Genomic DNA, 27,536 nt, shown 5'->3' with positions numbered 1-27,536 from the left:
GAATTGCAGATCGTGATCGAACCGAACGTTTTGGTCTAGAGAAGATTTACTCGCAACATAAGAATAACACAAGGAGAAATCGATTCTTTGTGTTTTGCCGCAATGGCACCAACACCTGGAGTAGGAAAAGCCACAAAATATGTGAGTGAGTCGTCAGCGACCAAATCTTCGAATTTCATTAATAAACGAGATCCAACAACGATTGACAAGCGTGAGAAGTGACAGTATTAACCATATCACCACCAGTGAAGAGCGGACATGGTAAAAGATTCTCAATGTACGTTTGCACCATTACATTAAGCGTAAGATGTAAAACATCAACTGCAAAACTTTCTTATAGACTATGCTTACCTGATCGCCTGCCCGTTAAATATCAGTGAAGAATAAATTTCATAGTTGACGGGTTCGTTGATGATCAGCGACGATCGATGCTGTCTAGCAACGCGAATCAACATAGCCACCTTTGGCCTCCATACTCACCGAAATGACGACATGGTTTGTCCTTCCAAATTACCCCGGATGAGACAAGCTGACACTCTGTTTGGATAAAAAGCAAAACAAGCCTTTTTTTGCCATACGCTTTCATCTTTAAGTAAACAATTACATTCACCTGTTTCCGCAAGAATTAGCGGCAAAAATAACCATGCATAATTCACCCCATAATAAAAAAAACATCGAGACCGATGAATGTAGTAGCCGACATCTGTATCTCCGTATGGTCCATATTTGTCCTCATGATTTATCGACAAAAAAGGCAAATCGAAAGCCATTTTAAACCATGAAGGGGTTTCTCAAGAAACTATTCTGCTGCATATCACTGCGTATTGGGGTACACAATGCCTGTGAGAAAGATGGCACGTGAGCTACAGTAGTTGGACGGCAACGGTTGGGGCGAAAAGCCGGGACCGTGACTGAAAAATCAGAGTTTGCCGCAGGCATGATCCTGCGCCGGCGAAACACCGCTTCGATGCGCTACCCATTTAGGACATTTAGCTACAACAACTCCAAGAAAGCTGTTAATTCCTTTATTTTTTCATAACCTGTCACGAACACTAGAAAATATCAAGTAGGAGGTACAGGAGGTATTTATTTTCTCTTATAAAGACAATCATTTTTTTCTTGTACAGTATTTTTGATACTGAATAACCCAAGTTAAATGCAAACAGGCAAACAGATGAAAAAAATTAAATATGTATTTAATACTACTTATAGTTTTAACGCAAGTGTTATTCTGGTCGTTTGTGGTGCATCGATTGGATGATCATCGAGTTAATCGAAACATGAAAGTGACACGACAATCGACATGGACAAATGTATCATTGATTGTGGAGAAGATATTGAAACAAGAACTGGTGCCAAAACAGCTTGACATTCCCCACCGGCGCAAGAAAAATTAGTTAAACAAATGTTAAATGTGTAAGCCGTGGCTTATTTTCCCTCGTATAAACGGCTCTAAAAGTGACTTTGATGACTTTGAATACCTACACACTACTAAATTGAACATTTAGTACCAGCACACCTTACCTTTGAAGGGTGTACCCTACCTTTGTAGCCTTGCCAAACTAGCAGACCTTAAACTAAACGATCTTGGAGGTTTACGTAACAGAGTGCCAGAAGATCGATGTTTGACAGACAGCTTAATTGCTGCAAAGACCACAACACGGCGTCGTTATCGATGACATGTCGGAATTCTGAAAGCGCGATTCCAAGGTCAAAAATAAATTTATTTCTTAAGATCAAGTTGCTGTATAGCTGTACATTTCTGAAAACCTAGTGGAAGCACCCAATCGGAAAACATCAGTTACTCCTTTTATTACTGACGCCCAAAAAGAGGTAAACACACATGCAGTGCACAGAAGCTAGGAGACGGAAAAAAGTTCTTGCTCACCTTGACCTTTTCCTTTGGTTTCGAAAGCGCATCATAACGTTAAGTTGACTATTACATGTAATTTGATATATTTTAGAATAAAAAATAGCGATATAAAAACATGACGTTTCGGCGACGACCTCTCATCATTAGAAATTTGATATATGACTAGAAAAATCCAGATTACTGTCTACTTCCATTCCAAAGATCCCTAATGTATCCTTAACACGGAATGAAACTTTATAGTCAGTATCCCCAACCCCTAGACCTTGTTTTTCTTTTTCGCATAAGAGTTTAAACGTTTATCTACAAGGGCCAAAGGGCCCTAGTAAAATTGGAAAGGATACGGAGCCGGTTAAAGGGCAGGTGATCGAAACTTGAAAAAGTCAGCCTGACTTTTTCAAGTTACTAGCAATCACAAATTCAAAATGACGTCTAGCGCTAGCGGAGGATCCGGACATGTCTGTAAACGCATTAACTCAGGGCGGAAACGAAAGGTCGAAGACAGAGGGGAATTTGCTTCAGATGAAGATAGCATTTGCTTTAGATAAACTTGATTTAATGCAAAATATATGCAGAATTCTTCAACTTACCGATATTTCCATAATGGCGGTCGAGCGTGACAAGTCTCGAAGAGAGTGAATGCTACTGCGCATGTCAACCCGTGACAGTTTCCCTTTAACAACAATCCACTGCCAGAACGGAACGTCACAGTAAACTAAGGTGCAAAGTCCAGATGAGCAAGGCACAAAGTCCATCAGAGCACAATCACCACACTACTGAAAAGTAGGTAACAATTAACCTTAACTGAATAATTACAAGCACACAGCAGTTCTACTTGTAAACCATATTCCCTTTTCCCTTTTCATGCTGGTTCTCCCGTCTCCCTACAGTTCCTCTCCCCTCCTCCTAAAGTCCCCTCCGCGACTATAACCGCCACTACTAAGATGGGGTACTATCCGCGCGCAATAAATAAAACGAGTTGTCTGTACATGAGTTGTTTGTACATGCCTTTTTTCTCTTTCAATTTTCTATCAATTTAGTGGCAATTTTATACACGCGCTCGACTTTGCACTAGCCTGCGGTGCACCTCATAGTTATCACTCACAGCCAGCGCTATCTTTGAACTTTCCTGACTAGGTGTCATTTTACTGCTCCAGCCAAAATTAGTCAGAGCACACTTTCAAAAGACGCAGGAAGTCAGAAGGGAAGTGATTTTTTTTTCCAGCCAGCATCGGTATTCAAAGGGTCGACCACAGCAAGGAAAACTTCCGTTTCGGCAAAATTCCCAGCTAGAGTTTGTCATCCAAAGTAAAGTAAAGTAAAATAAAGTAACCATATTTAACGTCGATAACTCGTAACAGTAATTCAACTGACAAACCTCAAGTCGACGGTGCGCTCATTTTACTCCCCCCTCTCCACCAGTGCTCCGTTTTACGGGTATTTAAAGCTACTTAGCTACATGGAAAGGAAAGAAATCAAAACAAGGATGCGAGATCCGGGAATCGAACTCAGGACCTCCTGCACCAAGGTCGCGCACTAACCGACTGTGCCATCCTTGCTTCTTTCTTCTTTCTTCCTTGCTTCTTTCTTCCTCCATTATTCAGTAACCAGCCAGCAAATTCTTAGCCTGAGGAACTCCTTAGTCTCGTTAATAGCTAGTACATCAATAGGTCTGTCGGCAAGTAGAACTCTCAATTAGTCGATATGAGCAGTAAGACTGTTAATATTCAAAGCGGCTACTTTGAATCCCCGTTTAGAAGGGAGGAATTCATAAATATCTAGGTTTTCAAGGTCATAATCTAACGTTTCGAGCGTTAACCAATATGGACCATTTTCAGAAATGGCGACCAACTTTACATTCTTTTGTATTTATGTTAATTAGACCTACTGCCCTCGTTTTGAAACAAATATTCTTTTGAAATTTGCTCATCGTAGCGAGGCTAATAAGGCTTATTAGCATTAAAACAGAAGAATATTTTATTTCGCCGCCATTATGAAAGAGGTCTATTCGTTGGTACATACATGGCCTCGTTAAAGGATAGCTGAGTTTGTCTTACTGTTAAGCACGGATTTTCTATACCATTTCCATGCAAGAACACTCACTCAGGGGACTAGACAATAAGAAAAACGCATTCCCAAATTCTCTTTCCTTTTTCAATTTTTTAGGTGATCCAATTTTTTTGCAAAAGAATCGAAAGTATATAACTCTAAGAAAAAATCTGCCTTTTTTCATTTTTTTAAAAACATTTGTCTTTGAAGTGGCATTGAATGGTCTCCAGAACGATGATGATGAAACAGTTGACGCTACTCATATGCAAATAAGTGAATGCATGGATGTTCATAATATAGCTAAAATGGAAACGGGCTTAAACTTACACTAACTTAACTATTACTATTATTTTTTGTTTAATTTGCTCTACTCACATACGTACGGGCGTGGAAGTAGCCTCGAGTTGAAGATCCAGGATTAAGCAGGGGCACCCAACGACCAATTTGTTGTAAAATGTATTATTATACCCCAGTTAATGAAAATAAATGTTATTAAGGCATTTTAAGGTGTTTTTCAGTGTTGCTGGGAAAACATTATCTGTTCCTTTTTCCCAGCAAGACACACAAGAAATTTCCCAGCCAGCTAGATAAAATTGGTTGGTTTCCCAGCCAGCTGATCAAATCTATTTCCCAGCCAGGAATTCCGCGCGCTTTCAAATCCCTCGATCCAAAACGACCGAACAAAAGCGACAAAACCGGGACAAAACAGGTTTTTTCCGCAAGCGCAATCACTCTGACCAGCCGCCGTATGTTTGTGACTACTCTGTGGGAGAGGGAAAGGGTTTTTTTTTTCTTTTTTTTAGTTGTCCTCAGTCTTCAGAGTTTCTACAGCCAGCTCGGGTTGAAGTGCTAGAAAAAGTCAGTAATTCCCAGGCAAAACCTCTATCAATAACAAAATTTCCCAGCCAGCTAATCGAAACACCTGTATTTTTGCCAGCCAGCAAGATTCCGCTGGGGAACAGATAATGTGAGGAACAGATTCGTTGGGTGCCCCTGATTAAGGTTGGCCCTTTTACATTATCGCCTGGAAAGATTTTACGTCGCGTTTGCGGCCACTGATCTATATGTGATGCCTCCCTATCCTTCCGACGGGTGAATGTTGATGCGAGAGGCAAAATTTTTTTTCCATGTACGAAACAAACCAAAATAGAGGTCAGCTTCCCACATTTTGCAATATAATTAAGCGATAGAAAGGTATCTAAAAAAGATATTCCTATTGGCTCTCTGTAAAGGAAAAAAGTGATTGTTTTGCCTTTCGGAATCAGTAAAGGAAGTTGAGATAATCCACAAAAAAAATATTCAGTTGCGCTGTTGTCGTTTAACATACTTAATCATTCTTGCGACGACCCAACACCCAAAAGTAATTCATTACTGTGCGTTCTTTTTGCCTTCCAACTAGACTGTTCGTGGGCATTATCCATGTGCTCAATATCAGCTACTAAGTCGATTACACCTGCAGTTGTGACAATTTAGACACTGAGAAACCGCACAACAGTCTATCAAAAATCCACCTGCAAAATTAGAATAGCGTCTCTTAGCAACGCAGAGCAGTTTCGTTTTCCAAGATAGTTTAATTTATAGCCAGACCAGAAGCAATTTTGATGTGCATGGCATCGATTTTCTTCGAAGTTAATACCACTCAAAACGGATGTTTTTCAAGCGACTCTCGTGTAAGTTCACAAAAAGGTGAACTGTGATACATTATTGAAGAATATTATTTCCTCACCAACGTTCTTTATTCTTGAAACCCATTTGGAGACTGAAATATGTCGCAAAGGTGGCAAATTGCTAAACCAGCTTACTCGAAACAACCACGCGTGTTACCACTGAAAAGGCAGATTTCTTCACAAACTTCGCGGATAAAGTCAGCGATACTTCACGGGAAAGCCATTCCCATACAGAGCTACAGAGGATTAAATCTTATCCGGTTTGAACATGAAAACGACAAACATGGCGCAATGGTCGTGATAGCTGAAGAAGTCCCTTCGTTTAGGCGTATAGTGGATATTTCTCCAGGGATTAGAGTCAGTCAACAAGCGGGTAAATATTTTAGAGTTATTTGCTCCTACAGAACAAGCAGTGAATGTGTCAATGATGAATGCACATAAATGACAACAGTGGGAAAGATGAGCGCAAATGGAAAATACTCTCAACAATGAAAAAACGACTCTGTACTGAACATGGAAGGCGATATTCCTCTTTGAGAATTTACATGTTTCTTCCCCCTTCGAGATCCTTACAAGTCTTAGGCATTGAAAGTAAACCTCTACCTCTACAAAAGAATTATCTCAAAGCAGAAGTTACAATTCTTACAATGAACTTGAAATTTCTTAGAAATGCTTGGATCAGAAAAAAGGTATTTTCAGAACAGCTTATTTTCCAGGAGCCGCCATCTTGAATAATTAAGACGTATCGCCCTCGCCATATTGTTGCATTGGCAAAGCTCTCACCCATAACAGGCCATAATCATTCAAGATGGCGCGTGTGGGAAGGTGAAGATAACTATTGTAAAAATCAATAATTTCTGATAAAAGCGTTTCCTTTGAAAAATCTTCAAATAAATTTGATTGTAAACTACAAGGCTATGTTTTTGTGTAAGGACAAGACCATCCCTTTTTTTTTTGTTAGCAGCAATCGGGTCACCGATTGGACACCAATTTCCGTAGCTGGGCAACGATTGATCGCTTTTTTTTCGTGTCAGCAGTAATCGGAGACCGATAATCAATCGGGGAAACCGAGTAGAAATCGAAATTTTCGATTGACCCTACCCAACCATCAACACGTTAACGTTGATTGTCAATCAAAACCTTCCTGATGGAAAATGAACTTAAGGACACACGAACATAAAATCCGCAAAAATTAAGCATGACGAAAGAACACAAATCCTGAATATGAAATTCTGACTACCTCAGTGATAGTGGGATAAATTGATTGAAACGTAAAATTGTTGCAAAATCCGCGTTATCTCCATCTTTGTTAATGAGGCCCTCGGGTAGGGGTGGGGAGGGGGGGGGGTTCCTTGTTCCCCCTAAAAATGTGTTTGTGTTTCCTTGTTCCCGAAATTACTTCCAATCTTGTTCTCAGCTTCTTGACCCCCTTTTGTTCCATTGTTTCCCAATTATGATGATAGCACGTAAGGGCCGTTTCAAATGTCGAACTTTACATGTGCCGAATCTAACGCAAAGGAGCGAAAACAATAGATTTTCCTCATTTGCATTAGATTCGGCACTAATTGGGAATTGTTTACTCTCCAAGTTAGTATGCTTGCACAGAGGCCTTAGCAATGCTTCTTTGAATGCACTATAATGCGTTCTGATGACATGTTACCAATCTTGGTAAGCGCTGGCCCTTAGACGTCGATGGTTTTCTTCAACAGTGAAGCAGGAATGCTTGGTTTTCACTCCCCTAATCAGATTCCATGCTTTTTTCCACAAAGAAAGAAAGCTTTGCATAAGCTTGGGGGATTAGCTTTCAACGTAAACATGGCAGCCGTATTTTTGTCCAGGGAAACCAACTTATGCTCCGCGAAGTCGTCTAGATTCAGTTAACAGCGATGTGGAGAAAACGAGTGTTTGCAGAGAAAGACTAGAGAGGTATTAACCAAGGTGGTGGCAAGGCAAATGTCGCAAGATGTCTCCTGATAATAACATTCACGTGTTACGTTGTTGGAAACAGGCAGCTATATTGATCACATGGTACAAAAACCGCCTCAGTGGAGAGCAAATTACGCACTGGGACATCTAAAACAAAGAAAACTTCGATTAAGTTGCTTTGTTGTAGATGTTCCAGTGCGCAATTGGCTGTTCAGTGTGGCGATTTTTGTATCCCGTGATCCCCAGCTGCAAAAGACCCATGAAATTGATTACTTGTATGCACTTGATGGCCGATGTCTCTTTTTTTTTACATTCATTACACACCCAGGACCCGCGGGTCAAAAAGTGGATGAAATAGTGTCTTCATCGAAGCACCCTACTAAGGAAGCATTCCGTGCAATAAGATCTGAAAATCTTCACGAAGATGTAAAAAGTGTAAAAAGAAAATATTTGGTTGCCGCTTTATAACCACTCTTCAACTGGAGTCCCTCTCCCACTGCAAAATAACAAACAAGAAATGCGAATTATCCATGAAGCAAAGCGGAAGAGTTGATGTGTTTCACAGCACAATACATACATAAGGTGCGGTTACACCACACACCATGATAAATGCCATTTCCCATGGTAAATTATCCCGCGGTGCCTCTCACTTGGGTTTTAGTGTACCGTGTTAACCAGAGGTCACAAGAAGATTACCGAGGTAAAAAGAAATGTCACGCAATTCATTGGCGGGAAATTAAATCACAACTTCATCAGTATCGTGATTGGCTCTTGTACCTCGGGCATTAAAACACCCTTTTAACTTACACGTTAAATGTCATGAGCGTTTCGTTTGACCTTTTTGACGTATGCATGGAAATTTACCTTGGGAAAGGTCGGTCACACGCCCTAAATGCAGTTTCCCCGTGGTAAAAGGGTCATTTACCGGCGTAAAAGTGCCCCGTGTAACCGCAACTTATATACATAAATGGACCACTCCCCACAGGGGCTTTTGAGGGCCAATAAAACACAATCAACAACAGAACAACAACAACAACAACAACAGATCACAATCAACAACAGAACATGCAGAAGAGAACAAACCTAACTGTTAAGAATCCCAACTGGCCAGAGGGAAACCAGTTGGCTATTTACAAGTGAAGCCAAGACGTTCAACCAGGGACTACCAGGAAAATATTCAACCAGTGGTCAGAACGTGTCTTGAAACCCAGGATCTCTGGAATTCAAAATTTTGGACACTGATGATGTGTCCAAAATTCTTTATAGTAATTAAGTTTTAAATTGATTGACTGCTTTGTGTCCTCTTACCTACTGTTACTCCCTGTGTCCACCGGAGTTGTGTATAAATCAGCCTTGTTTCCTGTTGACTGGAGTCTTCCAGCGAATTCTTCGTGTCGCGAAGCAGCAATTGCATTCATTTTATTGTTCCACATTGACAGCAAAGAGATAGCAGCACCTGCAATCAATCCATCAATCAGTCAATCAATAAAAAAACAATCAAACAAGCAATCTATTAATCAATCAGTCAGTCAATCAATAAATAAATCAATCAATCAATCAATCAATCAATCACTCAAGCAACCAGTCAATACGCCAGACACCACCCAGTGGGTCACTCGAATAATAATTATCATCATCATCATCATCATCATCATCATCACCAAGGAGGTCCGCGTGCCGAAGACGCACGCGCGGAGCACCATGGGTAAGAAAATATGGTAACCCATCTGTGAGACTGCACCTCCACCCCTCCATGTATGCCAATGTGAACAGTATCATGTGACCATATCGTGGGATCGATTTTAGAGCTGATCGAGGTCAGCTTTTTTTAAAGTTGACCGCTGACCAAGTACTGGGTTTCGATTGGATCGCAAGCTTAAGCCAGGTTAACTTATTGCACGAATAAATAACCCGGGAGCTCCGCTTTTAGACTTGGCTAAATCTATATATTAATACCAACTTTATTCGTTCACTTCAAAGAAAGGGAAGAATACCATAGGTTATCCCTGTCGAGGGTATCGGCGCAAAGCCGGATGAAATTGACTGAGAGCAGGAGCCCATCTGGAGCGTACAACTTCCATACAGCGTCTGTGAAACGGCGTTTTCACAAGTAGGTTTATTTTTAGACTAGCCCTTCCCGCGAATTAGGTCAAAAAACAAAGGCAGTTCCGGCTCGGTGACCCTATGACGTCAGCTTAATTTCTTGTTAATGGTCATCGGGCTCCTGTGGGAGTCTCATTCGCGGGAAATTCAATCGAAAAATAAATCGGTCTGTGAAAACGCCGTTACACGAACACAGTAGAGTTGTAAGCTCCGGGTCATGGGTTCCTGCCGAGAGTCGATTTTGATGAGGGAGGAAAACCGAAGTACCCGGACAAAAACCCTCGGAGTCAAATTGAGATCGACTGAAACTCAGCCCACATACGAACTCGGGGCCGAGGGTTAAATGTGGAAGGCACAGTTGATAACCGCTAAGCCACCCTGACTCCCCAAAAAAGCAGACAATCAATAAATCAATTCGTAGACAAAACATCCATTACAGACAAAAAGGTCCTTTATCTCATTGGTCAAATTCTAACCTCTGTTTCCGTTCTGTTTGTTTGGCATTGCTTGACTATCGGTCCGTATTTTTTTTTGCGCCTGTTCCGAGCTTGCCGAGCTGAGACTCCTTTTGAATAAGTGATCATTGTTTGTATCTCCGCGATTGAAGTCCGTTTTTTCTCTCTCGGTCATGCTCTGGTATCTAATAAAGCAATGAAGTCTAACAGTAAGTAAAGCCAAAAGGACTCCAGAGGATGGACTGACCGGCTGAGGTAATAACAGCAATCTAAAATTACTCATCCTGAAAGCCTGACTTTATCGCTATGATTCTTTCCAATTTTTTAAAGAAACATTGTTTTTCAGGAGCACCTGCAATGAGCCCTTCTAACAAACCGACAACGGACAAAACAGAAGAAAGCTTAAAATTTAAAAAGCAGATACGACGTAGTACTTTACATACATCTTTTTGAATTGTTTAACATATATATAATACGCGCGGATATTTTGCGATTTGCGTAGTATTTTTTCGAGTCCCGAAGGGATGAGGGGAAATACGAGCAATGAACAAAACGTACGGACGTCGTATTGCATGTTAAACCTTTCAATACGGGATTTATTATTCCACTATTACACTATTTTCAAGTATTTTGGCTTCTTCCTGCGTTGACTGAGAATCTTATCGTAGTACAATAAGGCGCGTGGAAATGACGAAAACAACACAGACGAAGCGATTTAAAGGTCCTTTACTTGACTGGACAAACAAAATGACAAGTGACAAGCGATGACAAGCTAAATAAAACTCCCATTCCGTCCGTATTTGCTCTGTTCTAAACCGGTCAAACCAGGACACTACAATGTATTACCGTCTCATATTTTTCGCGTTCTCTTGACCAAATATGGTAAAATGGCGTATAGTGGAATTAACCTCTTATTTCATTGGACCAGTAAAGGACGCAGCTGTGTTTAGGATTAGGTGACATTGTTTCCGTTGTACATTTCTTGTAGCGTTTGTTTCTTGAACCAATAACGAGATTCGTTATCATACACCTTATTTCATAAAATTCACAAGAATATTTAACCTTGAATGAGGCCCTAAGGGCCAATTTGCATGGAAACAAAAGAATACTAAAATGGCGGCCATTTTGGAATAAGGTGTATAGCTGCGTTCTGTCTACACATGTCTATTAAAATGAATCCGTCTGAATCAAATGCAATAACAGATGCCACGACTGACCTGTCTATCTCCTGCCAAGAGAGGGACGCCTCAGATAGCCTTGCCTGAGATATGCCTTCATGGAAAACAAGACGCAAAACATTTAAGAGGTACTCATGAGAGGAGGGATTAAGCCCACGCAGGATTAAAGGAAACGAGGACGGAAATTATGGGAGGAGAAAAAGTAAAGTACGGAAGGAAGATTCTTTCAACTCGCATTACCCAAAAAACAGCACTTTGACAATCAATTTTAAACGATACGATTTCAAAAAGCTCGTAAACGTTTTCCAGCGCTGCATATCTCATTCTGTCACTTGTTCCGATTGGCTCATTAAGTTGTCTGTGTTTGGTATGAGTGGTCAAAGTGATTGAACATGTCATTAATGTGAAAACTGCACAAATGAACTCCTGTAAAGAGAAAGTTACTTACCTTCTATTTCATCAGTGGGTGTGTCTCTTCTTGGGCTACCTGTGGCACTGCTTGAAGGACTTGCTCCACGTAAACACTCTAGAACCTGACGCGAATTGAACGTTCAGAATATCCTCGAGTTCCTTCCTCTTAATAATTAGGGACTTTAAGATCTACGACGCGGTGATCAACAAGAACGCCACGAAACAACAATATCATTGGTTAAAAGAGGAAAAATAATCGTGCTGCACGTGCGGCACGCATTTTAGCACATAAACGTGCGGTTCCCTGCACAACAACGACGTGAAATCACCAAATTTGAGGTTTTGACGTCAACGTGAGCGTTCAAATGTGAATCTTTCGTTCTCTATTTTTGCTCTGAAACCGCTCGTACCAATTTATTTTTAGGATACTTCGGCCACATTGTAAGACGCGAAGGAGATGGCCAAACCGCGAGAAACCTACGATAGTGCAGCGTTATATTTTGAGGTGACGTTTTCGTCAACGTCGGCGTCGTAGATCTTAAACTCCCTATTAACAATTATTCTACGAGGGCGCGCTGGATATGAAGTGATAGATACGCGCCTCGTTGGTTATAACATTTTGTATCCAGCAAGCCTGAGTAGAATAATGGTTTTGTTAAAAACTCCAGGATCAACAACTCTTCCATGTTGATTTTAGATATCTGCCTCGGTCAATTCTGGTCCAAAAACGGCTTTTGTCGGCCATTTTTTCTCAGAGCTGCAAACATATTAGGTACAGCAGGTATATGAACTGATAGCCTGTGTCCGGCGAGCCAATGATAATACTTGACATCTGATATCCGTAGCTCAGTTTTTAAGAATTAAAAATTTCCTTCACGACATTTCCAAAACGTCACCTTTTCGTGCATCTTTGATGTTTTGCTTGCTGCTTCAAGGAAAGTCTCCAGTTCAGCCCAGACCTGACGGTACTGCTCTTCTCTGAAAAAAAAGAAAAATAAATAAATAAAAATAAAAATAATCAATACTTTTTCCTTTAGTCGACAGTATTAGGCTAGTACATGTAGTTGTGATGTCGTCACCGTCCTCACGGTATACAACTTCTGCTTAGTGTTTGAAGGCGAAAGAAATATGGTTCCGACTTGAGGTGGTCTAAGACTTCGTGATCTTTGTACTTTGCGAATTAAGAGATAGTCGGTGCGTCAGGGTTCAGTGATGCTTTGTCGCGGAATGTTCAGGAAACCAGTGCGTTCCTAGGATTTGCTAGGTTTAGGTGCTTCAGTTCAAGTTTGAGGAGAAATTGAAGCTCGGACTAAAAAGTCCATGCGTGATTTGTCCTTCCTGTAAGCGACAACAGGAGCATTAGGAAAGATGCTCGTTCACGTGCAGAGATAAATCAAGTTCGGGATTTTACATGGAATGTAGAACAGTTACCAGAGCCCCAGACTTTTCGAGTTGCGCTCGCAGTAAGTATTTCTACGACTGTGAGAAGTGAAAAGGAGACGAGACCCTTGCACTTTTCTGGACAATTTAAGCAATTGTCTCAAAGCCACCTGAATAATTCACGTGACTCAAACCGGATTCGAACCAATGACCTCTGCGATGCTGGTACAATTCTCTACCAAATGACCTATGAAGCCAATTAGTTGGAAGCAGGTCAATTTGTTGGGCTCTTGTGTTCCCGTGAAAGTACTAATGAGGGAAAGAATTTGTTTGTAAGAAGTGTCATTGGCAGGGCAGGTTAGTTTGTTTCATATGAAGATCGAGGAGAAAAACATTCGGAACAGAGAACAGAACTAGCAACATACTGAACCCACAATTTATGCCGTGTCCAAGAATCGAACCCGGAACATATCAAGGGAAAGCGAGTGCTCAAGGAGCCCACACAATTGCCCCAAACCTTTCAAATAACATACGCCTTTACCTTTTTGGGCCTTTTCCCCTGATACCTGTCATAGAAACAGGAAGCGGATCACTTCTGCTTTCCATGGCCTGTAATCTGTAGATCGCCTGACGCAACAAACCAAAGAGATAGTAAGAGGCATTGAAAGCTAATTTTCAAACAAAAACCGAACTCGTACAACGTTAAGATATCGCGAAAATCAATTATGCCGAGACTCGTGAGGGTTCCACTCGGAAAACGATAGGAGACAGTTAAATTCGCGGGCTACACTTAAGACTCTCTCGCACGAAATCGGTTACCATGCATGCCCCGAAAGCTTACAGATGTTTAATATATTTGTACAGAAGCTCATGACCTTCAAGCGTTTGTCTCTGCTTCAGGGCTGCGTTTTTTTGTTCAAAAAATTCCTTTTTTTGGATGTAACGTGGCTGGTGCATTTTCCCGCGCGTGCAGCTTTGATCTTATTTTTCTCCATATTTGGGCATAACATTGGTGTCCTACACGCTTCAGGGTCGTGTGCTTCTGATTTGTAACGATCCACAATAATAAGTTCTAACTTAATGAAATGACAACGTACGTTTTTGCACTCTTTTACGTCATTCTCCGTGATGACTTCTTTCATAACCAGAAATGGGAGGGGCTCCAACAGCTGTCAAACAAAACAAACATTAATTACGACCATTTCCATTTTATGAAGCCCTCACTATCAAAGCGATATATGATTTGGGGATCGTAATGAAAGAGATGTTAGAAGTTACTGAACCCCCGGTGATTGGAATGAAGAGATCATGATGTATTTTTCCGGTCGTCACTCGGGGATACTCGGAAAAATCCGAGCGTTCCTTTTTAGGAGTCAAACCAGCTACGACCTTCCGATTACTAGTTCGGATGCTCTACCACTGATCTTTAGTAGACTCGTGGGAGCTACAAGCAGCACTGACATTTTTTCCGAATATCACCGAGGCGACATCGTAAAAAATACACCTCTTCATTTGATTTGGGGATTATTGCTATTTTCAATTCTACCACCTAAATTGGTTGTTTAATCTGACTCAGCAAACATGTGGCGTAATCTGTGGGTTTTGGAAATATTCCGGTATTTTCCAGTGACTCTTCAGTCTATTTCTATTCTGGTGTGCGCTTAAAGGCTACTTTTCACCAAGGCCGCAACTAGAGAGACAAGTAACATTAACAGACGCATCGACATGTTATTAATTGGTGTCTACGTGACAACAAATAGTTGAAATAATAAAAACGCTACTGAATTTGCGTGATACACTTGTGCTAATGCTTGCACCGTTAAAAGCCACCCTTAATATAATGATTTGAAAACGATTTTACTAGAGAACACGTGTTCGAAATTGGATTCAGAAAATACGATTACCAATTTTGCCCTATTCGTGTATACAATAAGCGACAAAAGGGTTGAGAAAGTGACCCCTTTTTAGGAATGTTGCACCAATTGCCCCTCTACTAGATTTGTCCATCTAGCCCCACCCCCCCCCCCCCCAACAATGTTTTCTTTATGTTACCAACATTGAATGGGTGTAATTGTGGTCTTTCCAGTACAGTGTCTCCACTAATTTTGTCGCTTAATGTAGTTTTAAAAAAATGCACTGAAAGCGCGAGTTGAAATCATAGTAAACGGATTCATTCGTACTTCTCACTAACCAAGAATCGCTTTTGAAGTCAAAGGCTTATGTATGCATGTGATGTGTACCTTTTGCAATAAAACCATAAGAAAAGTACGTAAATGTGAACTTGCGAAACAAGTTGCGGGCCCTTGCGGGCTACGGGTCTAATTGTTAAGTAGTCCCTTGAAAGCCAATCAGTTCTTGAATTTGAATCAAATGTGTAACTGAAACTGGAGGTTGAAGAGTACACTACGAGAAGTCCCTCCCTCGCCGCCTATTCAGTTCAAGCCATTTTTTCCTCGTGCAAGTCTTTTCCTTGCGCTTGAATAACTACGCGGCCAAAAGGGACTGTTCGTAGTCTAATTGAAGTGCCTCTAAAGGGACCACTTTTAGCATTCTATTTTCAGGATCTCTTGAACAAGTGTGATAGTAAATCTACCAGGGGCATTAATTTTAGGAGATTCTTTCACCAACCTGTATAAGGTTACCCAGGACAGTTTCACTGATAACCATGGGCCAGTATCTCGTACAGCGCTCCAACCTTGCAAGACCTGGCAGTGAAAGCGCAACATTTACTACCACGCAGACAAAAACTGCTGCTACACAAACCATAATATTGAAGAAAGGAAGTCAAAAACGCTACTCAGACGGCCAGAACTTATTTGAAAGTAAAATAATGTTCTTTACAAATGAGTTCAAATAAGTCCTCCTTAGTCGTGCTATGCGCTTAACTGGCCCGAGTGCCTCGTTTTGGGGCAGCGTTCGGGCTGGTGGATTTGAAATTTGAAGCGTTGGGCGCATAGTAGCTGTAATCTTTTTTTCTCATTAAAGGTATTGTAAAACTCTTTTTAGAGTTTGGAGCTTATGGACGAGGTAACGGGCTAAATGAAATAAAAACAAAACAACGTTTACGTAGGAGCTATTTTTGATTGAGGCGCATTTTTCTACTTTGACTTACAACACCATAACACTGGCATTACAGTATGAAAGGAATTTACTTCTATTGCAGAGGGTGGCAGGGACGAATCAATATTCCAAGAGATGAAGCCTATGAGTTTTGACTTTGTGAAAGGGAATTATCAAACTACCATTTGTTATTTCCAGTTACAAGGAGCCATCACCACCATCATCATCAACATACCTCTCGCCAGAATGGTGTAGAGCCCACCAGTCGAACCCAGTGTGCTCCCGTACCACCCACGGTCGAGGACACCTGCGGGGGCAAAGCCAGCCAGCTGGCCGTATGCAACTTTAGTAGGGTGGTTTGGAAGAAGGCGGAGGATGTGGACGAGCCAGCGAACACAGCGCTGGGCTTCAAGGCGCAGGATATTGGGTTAGCCGGTTGTGTTGCAAAGCTCCGACCTCATTGGACACATGGTCGAACCAGCGTACACCTTTAATGGATCTTAGGGCCCTGGAGTCGAAGCTGTGGAGTTTTGCTGTTAGGGACTGGGTAAGAGGCCAAGTAACCCAGAAAGAAAATTAATTAGATATGACTGTTACCTTTCTCAAGAGGTGATTTGGTTTTCTTTTTATTCCAAGAGCATGGCGAAAGTCTGTTAGCCTTCATGAACTCACCAAAATCCTGTTGATGAACAAAACAGCTTCCCATCAATACATTTCACGCACCCTTTGATGAAAACAACTAAAAAAAATTTTTTTTCAACCCCTCCAACTTACATTAATTCTGTAATCCGTTACGCGCCCACCACATCCCTCACTTATTGATGGTGGATCTTCCATTGGAGTGCGATAATTTGCCAAACAATGGATAAAAATGTCACCTGAGAGAAAAAATTAAAAAGTCACATGAAAATGTATAATAAGGGACAAAAATTAAAAGAATTATTTTTTTTAGAAAATTTACTCTTACCTCCGTGGCTTGCCAAAATATGTGAGACAAGTTTCCCGCCAGACTTCTTAGGTTGCTCTAACATGACTTGTCGACCTGACATTCAGATATCAGCATAAGGGGTATTCTTGTACTAATGTGGCCTTTTGGTATGGGTATTTATTATAGAAAACACTGCACACTGTACCTTGAAGTAGAAATGAGATGAGACAGGCTGTGGGTCTACTGTTAACCTGTGGCAAGAAAATTTGGTTTAGAGATCAAATTAATTTTAATAATTCAAAGAGACACATTCAAACAAAGAAAAATGAATCATAATTTTGTACCTACCTCGACTGGGGTGATTCGGTAACATCCAATACATGCTTGAAGTTCTAAGAAAACGATACATTGCTGGTATGTACACTTTCTTGTAGCTGTTTTTATTCTCTTCTATCAAAATATTTGCCCAAATTTATGCAGCTAAATGTTTACAAAAATGTAAATGTACACCCATAAACACAGACACTATGGATTTATTTGTTCACCATGCTAAAAACTCGTCTCAATGATTGTTTGATGGCTTACGCATTGTTGCAGTTATCCCCCCCCCCCCCCCCCCCCTCCACTGACGAGCAAAATTGCCTGGCATTAGATAGGGGGAAAATCTGTGAGAGTCACAACTGTCACCCTTAGTATCCTTATTTATCACCAGAACTGCCAGCAGATAAATGAGAAACCTCCCACAGGCTGTCTGGAGCTCAGAGGCCAAGCACTCAAACCAAAAATCAGGTCTTTGGAGAGACTTCTCTGAGGAGAACTACATAATTTCAGCTTTCTAGCACTAGCCTCTGAAGAGCTAGCACCATAAAGATTTGTATTTTTCCTTTTTCTCTCTTGAACTGTCTGCTAAACACTTACGTCTGTTCAGGAGTTTGCATCAGAAAAAAACTACCAGCAATGCCACACTTGTGTTCAAATGATGGTTGCCTGTCAGGCAACCTGTGATAAAAAAGCTCTAGCCCGAAACGTTGTTCCACTAGCCCTGGGCTATCAAACAACCTTTTTGTCATGCCCTGGAACTGAATGCAGCAATTACCTGGAGCAGCTGTTGTCTTTGGTGTGCACCATTTCAGGTGAACTGTATCCTTGGAAGTTCCACTTCCTTCTTTTTTGGTGGGTAAGCTGTCATCAACACAAAACAGATCTGGAATTTATAATTTTGCAAATGTTAGCATTAAATGTATTTCTTGATGTGCTTGGAGCTTAAAAACTCTGGGAGAAGTTTAATTGACACCATCTACATGTATAAAAAACCCAAATTGTAAAAGAAAGAAAAAAAAAATTAACAACAGCAGCGACCTACTTGCAATAGTCTGCTCCATATGCACTTCAGCAGGATGAACTATTTCCACATCATAATTAGCTGAGCTTCCAGAATGTTGCTCTTCCTTGAAATGGCAAAAACCAAACTTATTACTTTCTCAATATCAATATCAATTGGGACATTGTCCTGTTTTCTTCTCCAGTTGCTGATGTTATTTTGTACGTGGAACAAATTCAACAAAGTTTAAAGTTTAAAGTTCAAGAAGTTCCACAAAATTAAATCATTACCTTCATTGGAATTCCTGTAACAGTTGTTGACTTCAAGTTAAAGTGCTTCTGTGCCATAACACTGAACTTGCTGACCAACTGGGAGGCTTTATAAGAGTAAATAGTGGCCGAGAGCGACGAGGAAGTCTATAAAATAACGTTGCACGTTGAACTGAGGGGATGACACCTAATCACATTGCAGAGAACACACCACAAAAACTCAGGGCATAATGGGAAACAAGTCTACCACAGCCTATCCAGCATAAAGTGTGTGTTCAGTAAAGGCAAGTGAGCAATTGAACAGAGCCCACATTGTGACCGGGGTGTCAGTCAATCAAAGGACAACCTGGATGCAAAAACTAAAATAATTATTTTAATACCTCCACTTACTTAATGAGGTGCTCATCTTTTGGAAGACATCCAACACAAAATCACTGCTACCTCCTATAAATGGGGTGCTTGGCATTTATTGCAGGGTACAAAAGCTATAAACTACTTGGGATTTTGCTCTAACTTCTGCATTAGACGATTATTTGAGGATATCTTACAGGAAGTGATTAAGAATAGTAACTAAATGAGGCACTAGACTAGTCAATGGCAGGCTACCCAGCCTGAAATAAATAGAATTTTACTCCCTTCCTTGAGGGAAATTTGCTGTCTCCAAGAGGATCTGCTTGCCTTAAAGTGCCCGTAAGTTAAAAAGGTTTATTTTCCTATTCGAAAGTCCATATTAAAAAATGAACTTTGGCGAAAGAATTTCTCAATTCCAGCAAGAGGCGAATTTTCTATGATTTTTTCAATCCTACCAGGGTTCGTACACTTTTTCAGACCAAAAATTTACGAACTTTTCCATGAATTTCAAGGGCCAAATTTTGAAATTTCAGGGACCTCTTTGTTATTACATCAAAGAATTTACCCATGGAAATAGTCTGACAGTACAATTCTTGGTCATTTCCCATAACGTACATGCATGAAAATAATGCAAAGGCACTGGTAACCATTCTCGACCCCACAGCTCGTCTGTTTGTATGACATGACTTGAGTGGCTGATTATTTTTACTGCACTTTTCAAAGATTAAAAATGTGGGTCAGAAATAATTCAAGGACTTTCAAGGACCAGGAATGAAGAGCAGAGATTTTCAACGACTTTCAAGGCCTTGAAAATGTACTCTCAAAATTCAAGGGTTTTCAAGAGTTTTCAAGATGCGTAAGAACCCTGTCCTACTTTTATTTGGTACACCCCTTCTGCTGGTCAGGACCTCACGGGCTCGCTGTGACGTAGATTAAGGAATGCTTGTTGGCGTGGGTCTCATCTTTTCTTACTAATCAACGCCAAGGTATCCCTCAGCGATCGTTTTTGGTATTTTTCAGTAAACAAAAAATCAATCATGCCTATAATTATTTATCATCAAGGAAAGTGCCTCTGAATCTGGAAGTGAATAAACTTGCGATTTGAAAAAAAGAATTTGAGTCGAGTAGTTGCCAGTCTCGACGAGTCAGCCAGCGCTAGCACTGAAACCCAGAACTATACGGAACCCTACGTGGAAGAACCATTAGCAGACGAGGAATGGCTACAAAATTACAGAAAAGAACATGCAAGAGGATAAGGAAGGTCTCGCGAGGGAATTAAAGTCAACGCTTATGTCTGTTCCTGTAAGCGAATCTCATCCGCCTTCAACGATCTTTTCGTTTTGCTGTCCATACAATACTGAAAGTCATACTCTTTGAAGTGAATCTAGCACAGTGAAGAAGTTTTACCGGGCTTCTTTTTACCAAGACAAAATCTGCAGCCATTTTTCCTTCTTTTTTGAGGTATTGCGTTTTGCGAGTCGAAGGATTCCTACGTATACTTATTCTTTTTTTAGGATCAGCTGTGTTGTTACATTGAGTGGTTATGCATCTTTTAGTCATCTTCAAGGGAATTATTCCTTACTATACTGTTTATATCATTATTCCTTTTTCACTTGAAGTCACGTGTTCCTTAATCTACGTCACAGCAGTATTGTGACTGGAAAGAATCGATAGAAGACTAAGGCGAATGGTGAGCCAAAAGAGCGGCAAATTTGAACGTTTTCTAATTTCATTTTCAAATCGCGTTTTGGGAAAATCGCAATTTTTTTTTTTTTTCGCGAAAAATGTCTAAGAGATATGTGTAGATTCAGATGACTATTAAAGTGAGAAAAATTAGGTTACGGGCACTTTAAATGACTGTTAAAGAGCATCTAATCTGATCTTTTTTAGGGTTAAATCTTTAAAGCTATGGTAATTATGATCACACTCTTCATTTTTAAGTCTAACATCCCTTTTCGATGCACCACAATAGAAGGCAAATACAAAAAACATGGCAGTTGATAGCATGAAAAAAGTATTGGTTGATTCCTGTTATACAGTATTGTAATACTGCTCTACATATTTTCCCAAGAAAATCTGCACTGAAAAGCAATAACAATGCCATTGAAGGTAGAATTCTACATGTATAAAGGAATGCCTCTCTGGTAACAGGTGCTTTGCATGGGACTCTCTAAATTTTACATATACAGGGCCATTTTCGTGTGTAACAATTCAAGAACAGAGAGGAATTAAAAGTCGTCAAACTTCACATTTAGTTTGCTTTATGTTGCCTTGGAAACCATGTTAAAAGATCGAATTTCCAAAACAAGCGGTTGACAGTTTTACAAATGGCTTTTCGGACCTGAAAAGTTTTCAAGAAATGGGCCCCTGTACGTCCATAATGGACCCTAATTAGGTGCACAATGTCAATAAGCGTCATAAAAGCATCCTTGTGTTTTTCTCCCCAACGTCAAGATCACTCATGTCTCAAAATACACATACAGATAATTAACGCCACAAAGCGTGCCCCAAATGCAGCACCTCAAGTTAAGATAAACAGCTGAAGTTTAACCCAAGAAAAAAATAATGCTTAACCTTTATCCTTGCCTTATTATTGGAAATAGGTAGCATAAAACTAATGCTTGAACTTAAAAAGACACTTCGTGTTGAATGTCAAAGTTGGGTGTGCATCCACATGTAATGCACCCATCAATGTTAAGCCCCAGGGAGGGGGGGTCGGGCAAGGGGTGGAGATTTTGACATTTTCATTAAAAAAAATTCAAATGCCCAACCCCTGGGACAAAATAATAATTATTGGTCAAAATGTCCACCCAGCAGCAAATGTTTTTTGTTATGGAAATTCGAATTGCATATCGTAGCAATCTGATTGGATGAATCTCATCTTTGGGCCGAATTTTCATATATGAAAATTGTTCTGCGGCACGTAATGCCTGTCTGTCTAACTCTTTCCCTGTTAACAGGGTTACTTGCACAGTTTGCTCTGTTGAACGCCAGGCAATTTCAGCCGTCACATTTGAGGACCCATCAGAAGTTTTGAGATTTGGAGCACTTTTCTTTGTGTACCTTGATAGTTTTCTCTGTGATTTTTCCAGTGTCTCCAGTGTGAGGAACATGCACAAAGATTAGATCAGTGACCTTTAACTGCACCATACTGCAAAACAATTCAAAGGAAATGTAAAAAGCCTTTGTAAAATTTTAACTTGAATACCAAACTGTGCTTTAGTGCTGGTCTCCTACAATCAATAGTCTTTTATGCAATGAAAATACAACTTTTTTACCTATTGCTTGATGATGTTTCACTCTCTTGTTTTCTAAGGGCATCACTCACACAAGCTATCAATGTCTGCACATGAGCCTCACTAAAATAATTAATGGCAGGAAAATAAAAGGATACTTTGAATAAAAAAGGTTTACAGTATGCAAAAAAAACAGCTACAGTTCTTGTAAACATTTAAAAATTTTAATAGACTTAAAATTAATACTTAAAAAGGGTCCCCCTAACCATCCTTTGTAATAACTAACTTATTGCAACATGCTAACCTTATGCTATCAAAAGTATAACTGTTGTAGTTCAATTTGCACTTTGGTACAATTTGTCTTTGACATAATTTTAGTAAGACTAGATATTAATAATACAGTAACTATCATTTACATGCATTTTTCTCAATGATCTCTAGTTCTACATAGCTGCGGAAAATCTTAAGGAAATAGAAAACAATCCTTGTAATTTTAGTAAGACTAGATATTAATAATACAGTAACTATAATTTACATGCATTTTTCTCAATGATCTCTAGTTCTATATAACTGTGGAAAATCTTAAGGAAATTGAAAACAATCCTTGTAATTTTAGTAAGACTAGATATTAATAATACAGTAACTATAATAATTTACATGCATTTCTCTCAATGATCTCTAGTTCTACATAACTGTGGAAAATCTTAAGGAAATTGAAAACAATCCTTGAAATTTTAACAGTTAAGCTTCATACAGATGGTTACAATCTCAGCGCAAAGAAAGTGAAAGATGGAAGGATTGTAATGATGACACAAACTGCTCCCTCTTTACTCAGCCTCTGAATGTTTGAGAAAGAAGAAATTACTCTACATTCATCCTTTCCAGAAAAAAATATCCAAATGTACAGTGGTTTAGGTTTTTTCAGCTATAACACTTACCAAAAAATGTTTTAAGAATATATTTTGCCCCAACAAAAGCTACAAGTAGTAAAAAAAGTAACCGTAGGTTTTAAACCAGAGAGCAGCAAAAGCTATGATATAGATTTCCATGCTTGCAACAACCTTGAAAAGCCAGGCCCAAGTTTATCAAACCAGGTAAAACACTATCCAGAGGATAAACACTAGCAAAACTGGTTGAGTTATCCAGTGGATAGTGATTAATCAGGCGGATAGCCCTATCCATTGTTTGAACCAGTGGGGCCTGATCTCTAAATCATCAGGTGAGATTTATTGCTTCAAATTATTATAAATTAAATACCGTAAACACTAATAACTCCAACCTTATTAAGTTTGTGATACAGATGATTCGTCCATCTCTTGCAAGCTTTTTATTTGTGTGATTACTCTTTGAATTGTGGACTTGTGGTTCACACAAGTACTGCACAGCAGAAGTCAATCCATGCATTACGGAAGACTCTTCTTCATTGTCTTCTCTAGGTGCTCCCAGGGAAGCAAATGATTTGAGTAACTAACAAAATTAATAAGGTAAATCAAAATAACATAAAAAACAGTAATCATAACTATGACAATGAATTGTATCAGTCATCCAGTTGAGAGTATGATAAAACAAAAATAATTCACTAACTGGAAAATTATAGACGAATGATCGATGTTTCGTTACATTACATTTTCGTTTCCTGATGAAGGCCGTGTGATATGGCCGAAATGTCGATCGTTCGTCTATATTTTCCAGTAAGTAATCACAACTGTTATACTATTGCCATGGAAGGCTTGAAGCAAAGATTTAGGCAAGAAATATTACCCAATTATGACACTTTGTTCAGGCTACCCATTAGAGTATTACAAAAAATAAAAATAAAAATTTTCTTCTGATATCTTCCTTACATTAATGCAGTTTACAAGAAATGCAGAGAACATGTAGTACCTGAGGAATGCACTGTTGTTCTTGGGACCAAGAATTCAACACATGAGTATCACTGTCAGATACAGCTACCTTTATCTGTAAATATCAACATAAAGACACATGTAAAGGAATGTGAACTTCTCTTACAGGAGGACAAGCCATGCTATGGAGGCAATGTTGGAGGTGATCATAGTAATAAAAATTATTATTAGATATTAATTGTACAGTATCTCTTGAATGAGGCTCCAGCACTTGGCTAAGTAGCCTGACCTCTGGCTGTTATACACAATTGTGGTCTCATTCACACAGAAGCCCTTCAAGCTAATCCTGCCAAGCCGACCACATGCTGGAAAGGTCAGACCACAACACCGGGAACACTGTCCCCTACTCTTTTCGGACAGCGTGTGGGATCTTTAACGTCCCACAGAGTTAATGAACAAGGGATGTGAGACGGGACCTCCGGCTTATCGTCCTTATCCGAGAAGACTAGAGAGTCTAACCATTTGCAGATGTAATTACAAAGGCAGCACTTTCTCCTTAGTTATTTAAAGACCCTGAGTGTTGGTCCAGCCAGAGTTGAACTCACGACCTCCAGCGTGACAGCCCGGTACTCAACCAACTGAGCTACCGGTGCGCGGTCAAAAAATAAAGGATATACTTTATAAAATAATTGATGAGGGTTGTCCAATACACCCAATCTGAGTCAGCTTGTGGTGGGTGGACTTGATCCGATTGACTTGTGTCTATGTTGCAAGTCATTTTGTTCCTTAGGTTAATTTGAACCAAACTAGGTCATTTTGTTTCAACCTAGATCAAGTTGTTTCAATCTAGTACATACTATAGCTAGGTCAAGTTGTTCCAACCTAGGTCAATTTGGGGCAGATGTAAAACACAGGTCACAGAGTCTTTGTTTTACCAAATGAATACAGAAAGTTTCCTAAACATTCATTTAAGCTAACCTTAGGCCTATACAAACGTTTTTAGGCCTAACGTTACGTAAACGGTGATGTTTGTTTCTGTGTTGGTAAAACAATGACCTGTGACCTGTGTTTCGTACCTTCCCAAAATTGACCTTGGTTGAACCAAAACGACCTACAATCAGTGGCAAAAGTCTTGGGACAGGGACACTCACCATTTGGAGTTGGTTTTCTTACCGAGTTTAAAAAATTTCCCCCTCCCCCCTCCCCCCCCAGAACAATGTTGCCAATAGTGAAAATACATTTCCTTGTCTATTTTAACATTGATTGGGGGAGGGGGGGACTTGTATTTTGAAGCTTTCAGAGGAATTTTGACAGTTTCTGACGTCTGAGAGGTTTTCAGGCCATTCTGACACTAAGCGTCCCAACTATACTTTTGCCACTGATTGTAGTTTGGTTGCAAATTACTGTAAGGAACCGACTTAACCCGTCTCTCCAAAAATCTTTGAAAATTTAGCAAGAACAGCTAATAGGCAGGGTAGAAATATGTTGGCGGATCGACTCAGTCAGATCAATTTGAGTCGGGTCGTTGATCAGTGTCGACCCAACTCGACCCATCTCTCTAAAAGTCGGTCCGTGTTATGGGAAGTCGGTTTGCAAGAGACTTTTAATAAAAATTTAGGAAGAACGGTGAAGAGGGAGAGTAGAAAATGTTAATAATAATAATAATAATTTGTGAACTTATTGTGCGCAGCTTAACATGAGTATGATCAGCTGCGCATTACAACTGCATTACTTTACAAGAATTTAACAAATGATAATGCATATAAAAACTAAATAATATATATGCATGCAAGTAAGAATTGAATATAAAATTGCTCACCACTATAAAGTCCTAAAAAGATAAGTCTTAATATGAGCCTTAAAACTGTTCACATTAGTAATCTCACGAAGTTTTTTTGGAAGAGAGTTCCAGAGCCTTGGCCCTGCTACCATAAAAGCTCTATCACCTAACGTCTTCGATCGAACAATTGGCATAGAAAGTAAAATACTACCTGAAGATCTAAGGTTATATGAGGACGATTTAAATGTTATTAAATCTCATAGTAAGTATCTTAAATTGTATCCGGGCTTTAACAGGAAGCCAATGCAGACCACAAAGAAGGGGTGAGATGTGGCAAAACCTAGGGGCATTATAAACTAGCCTGGCTAAGGCATTCAAAACTCTCTGCAATTTGTTAAGCTGGTAGTTGGGCAGCCCATACAGAAGACTGTTACAATAATCAACACGAGATGTAATAAATGCATGGACAAGCATTTCCGTTGATTCTCGAGATAAATACTTGCGAATGCGTTTGATATTATGCAGATGGTAAAAGGCAACACCGCATAACTTGCTAATATGAGTTGACATAGTGAGCTGCTCATCAAACCAAGAGCCTAGGTTTCTAGCTACTGTTACAGGACAAACATCAGTAGACCCAACCCTAATGCAACTGATGTTAACCTTGGCCAGCTGCTGCCTAGTACCTATAATTAAAAATTCTGTCTTATCATCGTTTAGCATAAGATTATCTGAAATCATCCAACTCCCAATGTCACGGATACAGTCAGTCATGGACTTGATGGCAAAATCAGCATCCGCAGATCGACTGGGGCTGAATGATACCTACAACTGTGTATCATCAGCATAGCAGTGAACTTGTGGGAGGTGGCTTTCAACAATCTGGAACAGTTTGCGTGTGTAGATAGTGAAAAGCAAAGGACCCAAACATGATCCTTGAGGAACACCTTGTTTTAAGGGAAACTGATGTGAGAGACTACCATTTACAGAAACATGATGGAACCGGTTAGAAAGATAGGATTTAAACCAGGCAAGCGCATTGTCAAATGTTGGCAGATGAACTCAGTCCGATCGATTCGAGTTGAGTTGTCGATCGAAGACGACCCGTCTCTCTAAAAGTCGGTCTGTGTTATGGGAAGTCGGTTTGCAAGAGACTCAAAAATTCAGCAAGAACAGCGAATTAGGGAGAGTGGAAAATGTTGACGGATCGACCACAGTTCCAATAAATGAATCTTTTTCATATACAGTATCTTCAAACAAATTATTCTTACTTCTTTTTTTTTTTTACTTAAGCTGTTGCTGTTGTTTTTCATGTTATTATTTTATTATGAAAAAGGATTGTTCCTTACCAGATAATCACTGGGGAAAATATCATAGACAATTCTACAGTATTCAACAGCAGCCTCTATACTGCATGTCCACGAACTCTTGAAAACAGACGATGCACCACTGGTCGTACCAGTACTTTTCCCCTTTCCCTTCTTTCCGCCGCCATCGAAATCAATATGTTGCTTTGAAAGCGCCAAAAATTTGGAGCTATGGTCTAAGACAATCACTGTTCTCTTCACTGGGGGCGTTGGCTTGTCTTTTTCCATCACCAGAACCGCTTTAATCTTTCAGGATCGAATAAACTGTCTTTTATTGTCATATCGTCCGCCATGATGGAAGCGTGGTTACCAATCTGGTGGTCTTAAATCCAGGCTCTTTT

The 27,536-nt window shown here is 39.9% G+C and overlaps 1 protein-coding gene and 1 long non-coding RNA gene across 5 annotated transcripts in view; both read right to left on the bottom strand.

The window, feature by feature from the left end:
- LOC137999540 (uncharacterized) overlaps nucleotides 1–2,598 on the bottom strand; it is a 6,566-nt gene extending 3,968 nt beyond the window's left edge. Inside the window, exons 1-3 of one of the 4 annotated variants that reach the window (XR_011122970.1) lie at nucleotides 2,461–2,510; nucleotides 1,525–1,691; nucleotides 352–537 (exon numbers count right to left, since the gene is read on the bottom strand). This is a non-coding gene — a long non-coding RNA (uncharacterized lncRNA). Of the gene's footprint in view, nucleotides 1–351; nucleotides 538–681; nucleotides 1,189–1,524; nucleotides 1,692–2,460 lie in introns of those variants that run through there. The other 3 variants (XR_011122971.1, XR_011122972.1, XR_011122973.1) reach the window with 3 other exon arrangements.
- Nucleotides 2,599–6,092: 3,494 nt separating this feature from the next.
- Nucleotides 6,093–27,511, bottom strand: LOC137999539 (integrator complex subunit 13-like). The gene is made up of 22 exons (XM_068845331.1): nucleotides 27,178–27,511; nucleotides 24,089–24,163; nucleotides 23,484–23,671; nucleotides 22,247–22,327; nucleotides 22,032–22,119; nucleotides 18,639–18,764; nucleotides 18,391–18,475; nucleotides 18,124–18,231; nucleotides 17,376–17,419; nucleotides 17,233–17,278; nucleotides 17,067–17,141; nucleotides 16,874–16,977; nucleotides 16,697–16,778; nucleotides 15,668–15,744; nucleotides 14,137–14,208; nucleotides 13,581–13,666; nucleotides 12,556–12,637; nucleotides 11,697–11,781; nucleotides 11,288–11,342; nucleotides 10,092–10,255; nucleotides 8,821–8,968; nucleotides 6,093–8,008 (listed from the first exon to the last, which is right to left on the bottom strand). The coding sequence occupies exons 1-22, from the start codon at nucleotides 27,421–27,423 to the stop codon at nucleotides 7,975–7,977; spliced, it is 2,151 nt and encodes a 716-aa protein (XP_068701432.1). The 5' UTR covers nucleotides 27,424–27,511; the 3' UTR covers nucleotides 6,093–7,974.
- Nucleotides 27,512–27,536: the final 25 nt, after the last annotated feature.

The sequence above is a fragment of the Montipora foliosa genome, chromosome 4 (assembly GCF_036669935.1).
Source record: "Montipora foliosa isolate CH-2021 chromosome 4, ASM3666993v2, whole genome shotgun sequence".
NCBI lineage: Eukaryota > Metazoa > Cnidaria > Anthozoa > Scleractinia > Acroporidae > Montipora > Montipora foliosa.
Note: the sequence above shows the minus strand (reverse complement) of the source record. Positions and strands in the feature narration are given on the sequence as shown.

Coding starts and splice junctions, on each gene's coding strand:
- LOC137999539 (XM_068845331.1), bottom strand. CDS start 27,423: ATGGAAAAAGACAAGCCAACGCCCCCAGTGAAGAGAACAGTGATTGTC. Junction 11,343..11,696: donor ACCCACTGATGAAATAGAAG/GTAAGTAACTTT, acceptor TTTTCCATGAAG/GCATATCTCAGGCAAGGCTA. Junction 8,969..10,091: donor CAAACAGAACGGAAACAGAG/GTTAGAATTTGA, acceptor GATTGATTGCAG/GTGCTGCTATCTCTTTGCTG.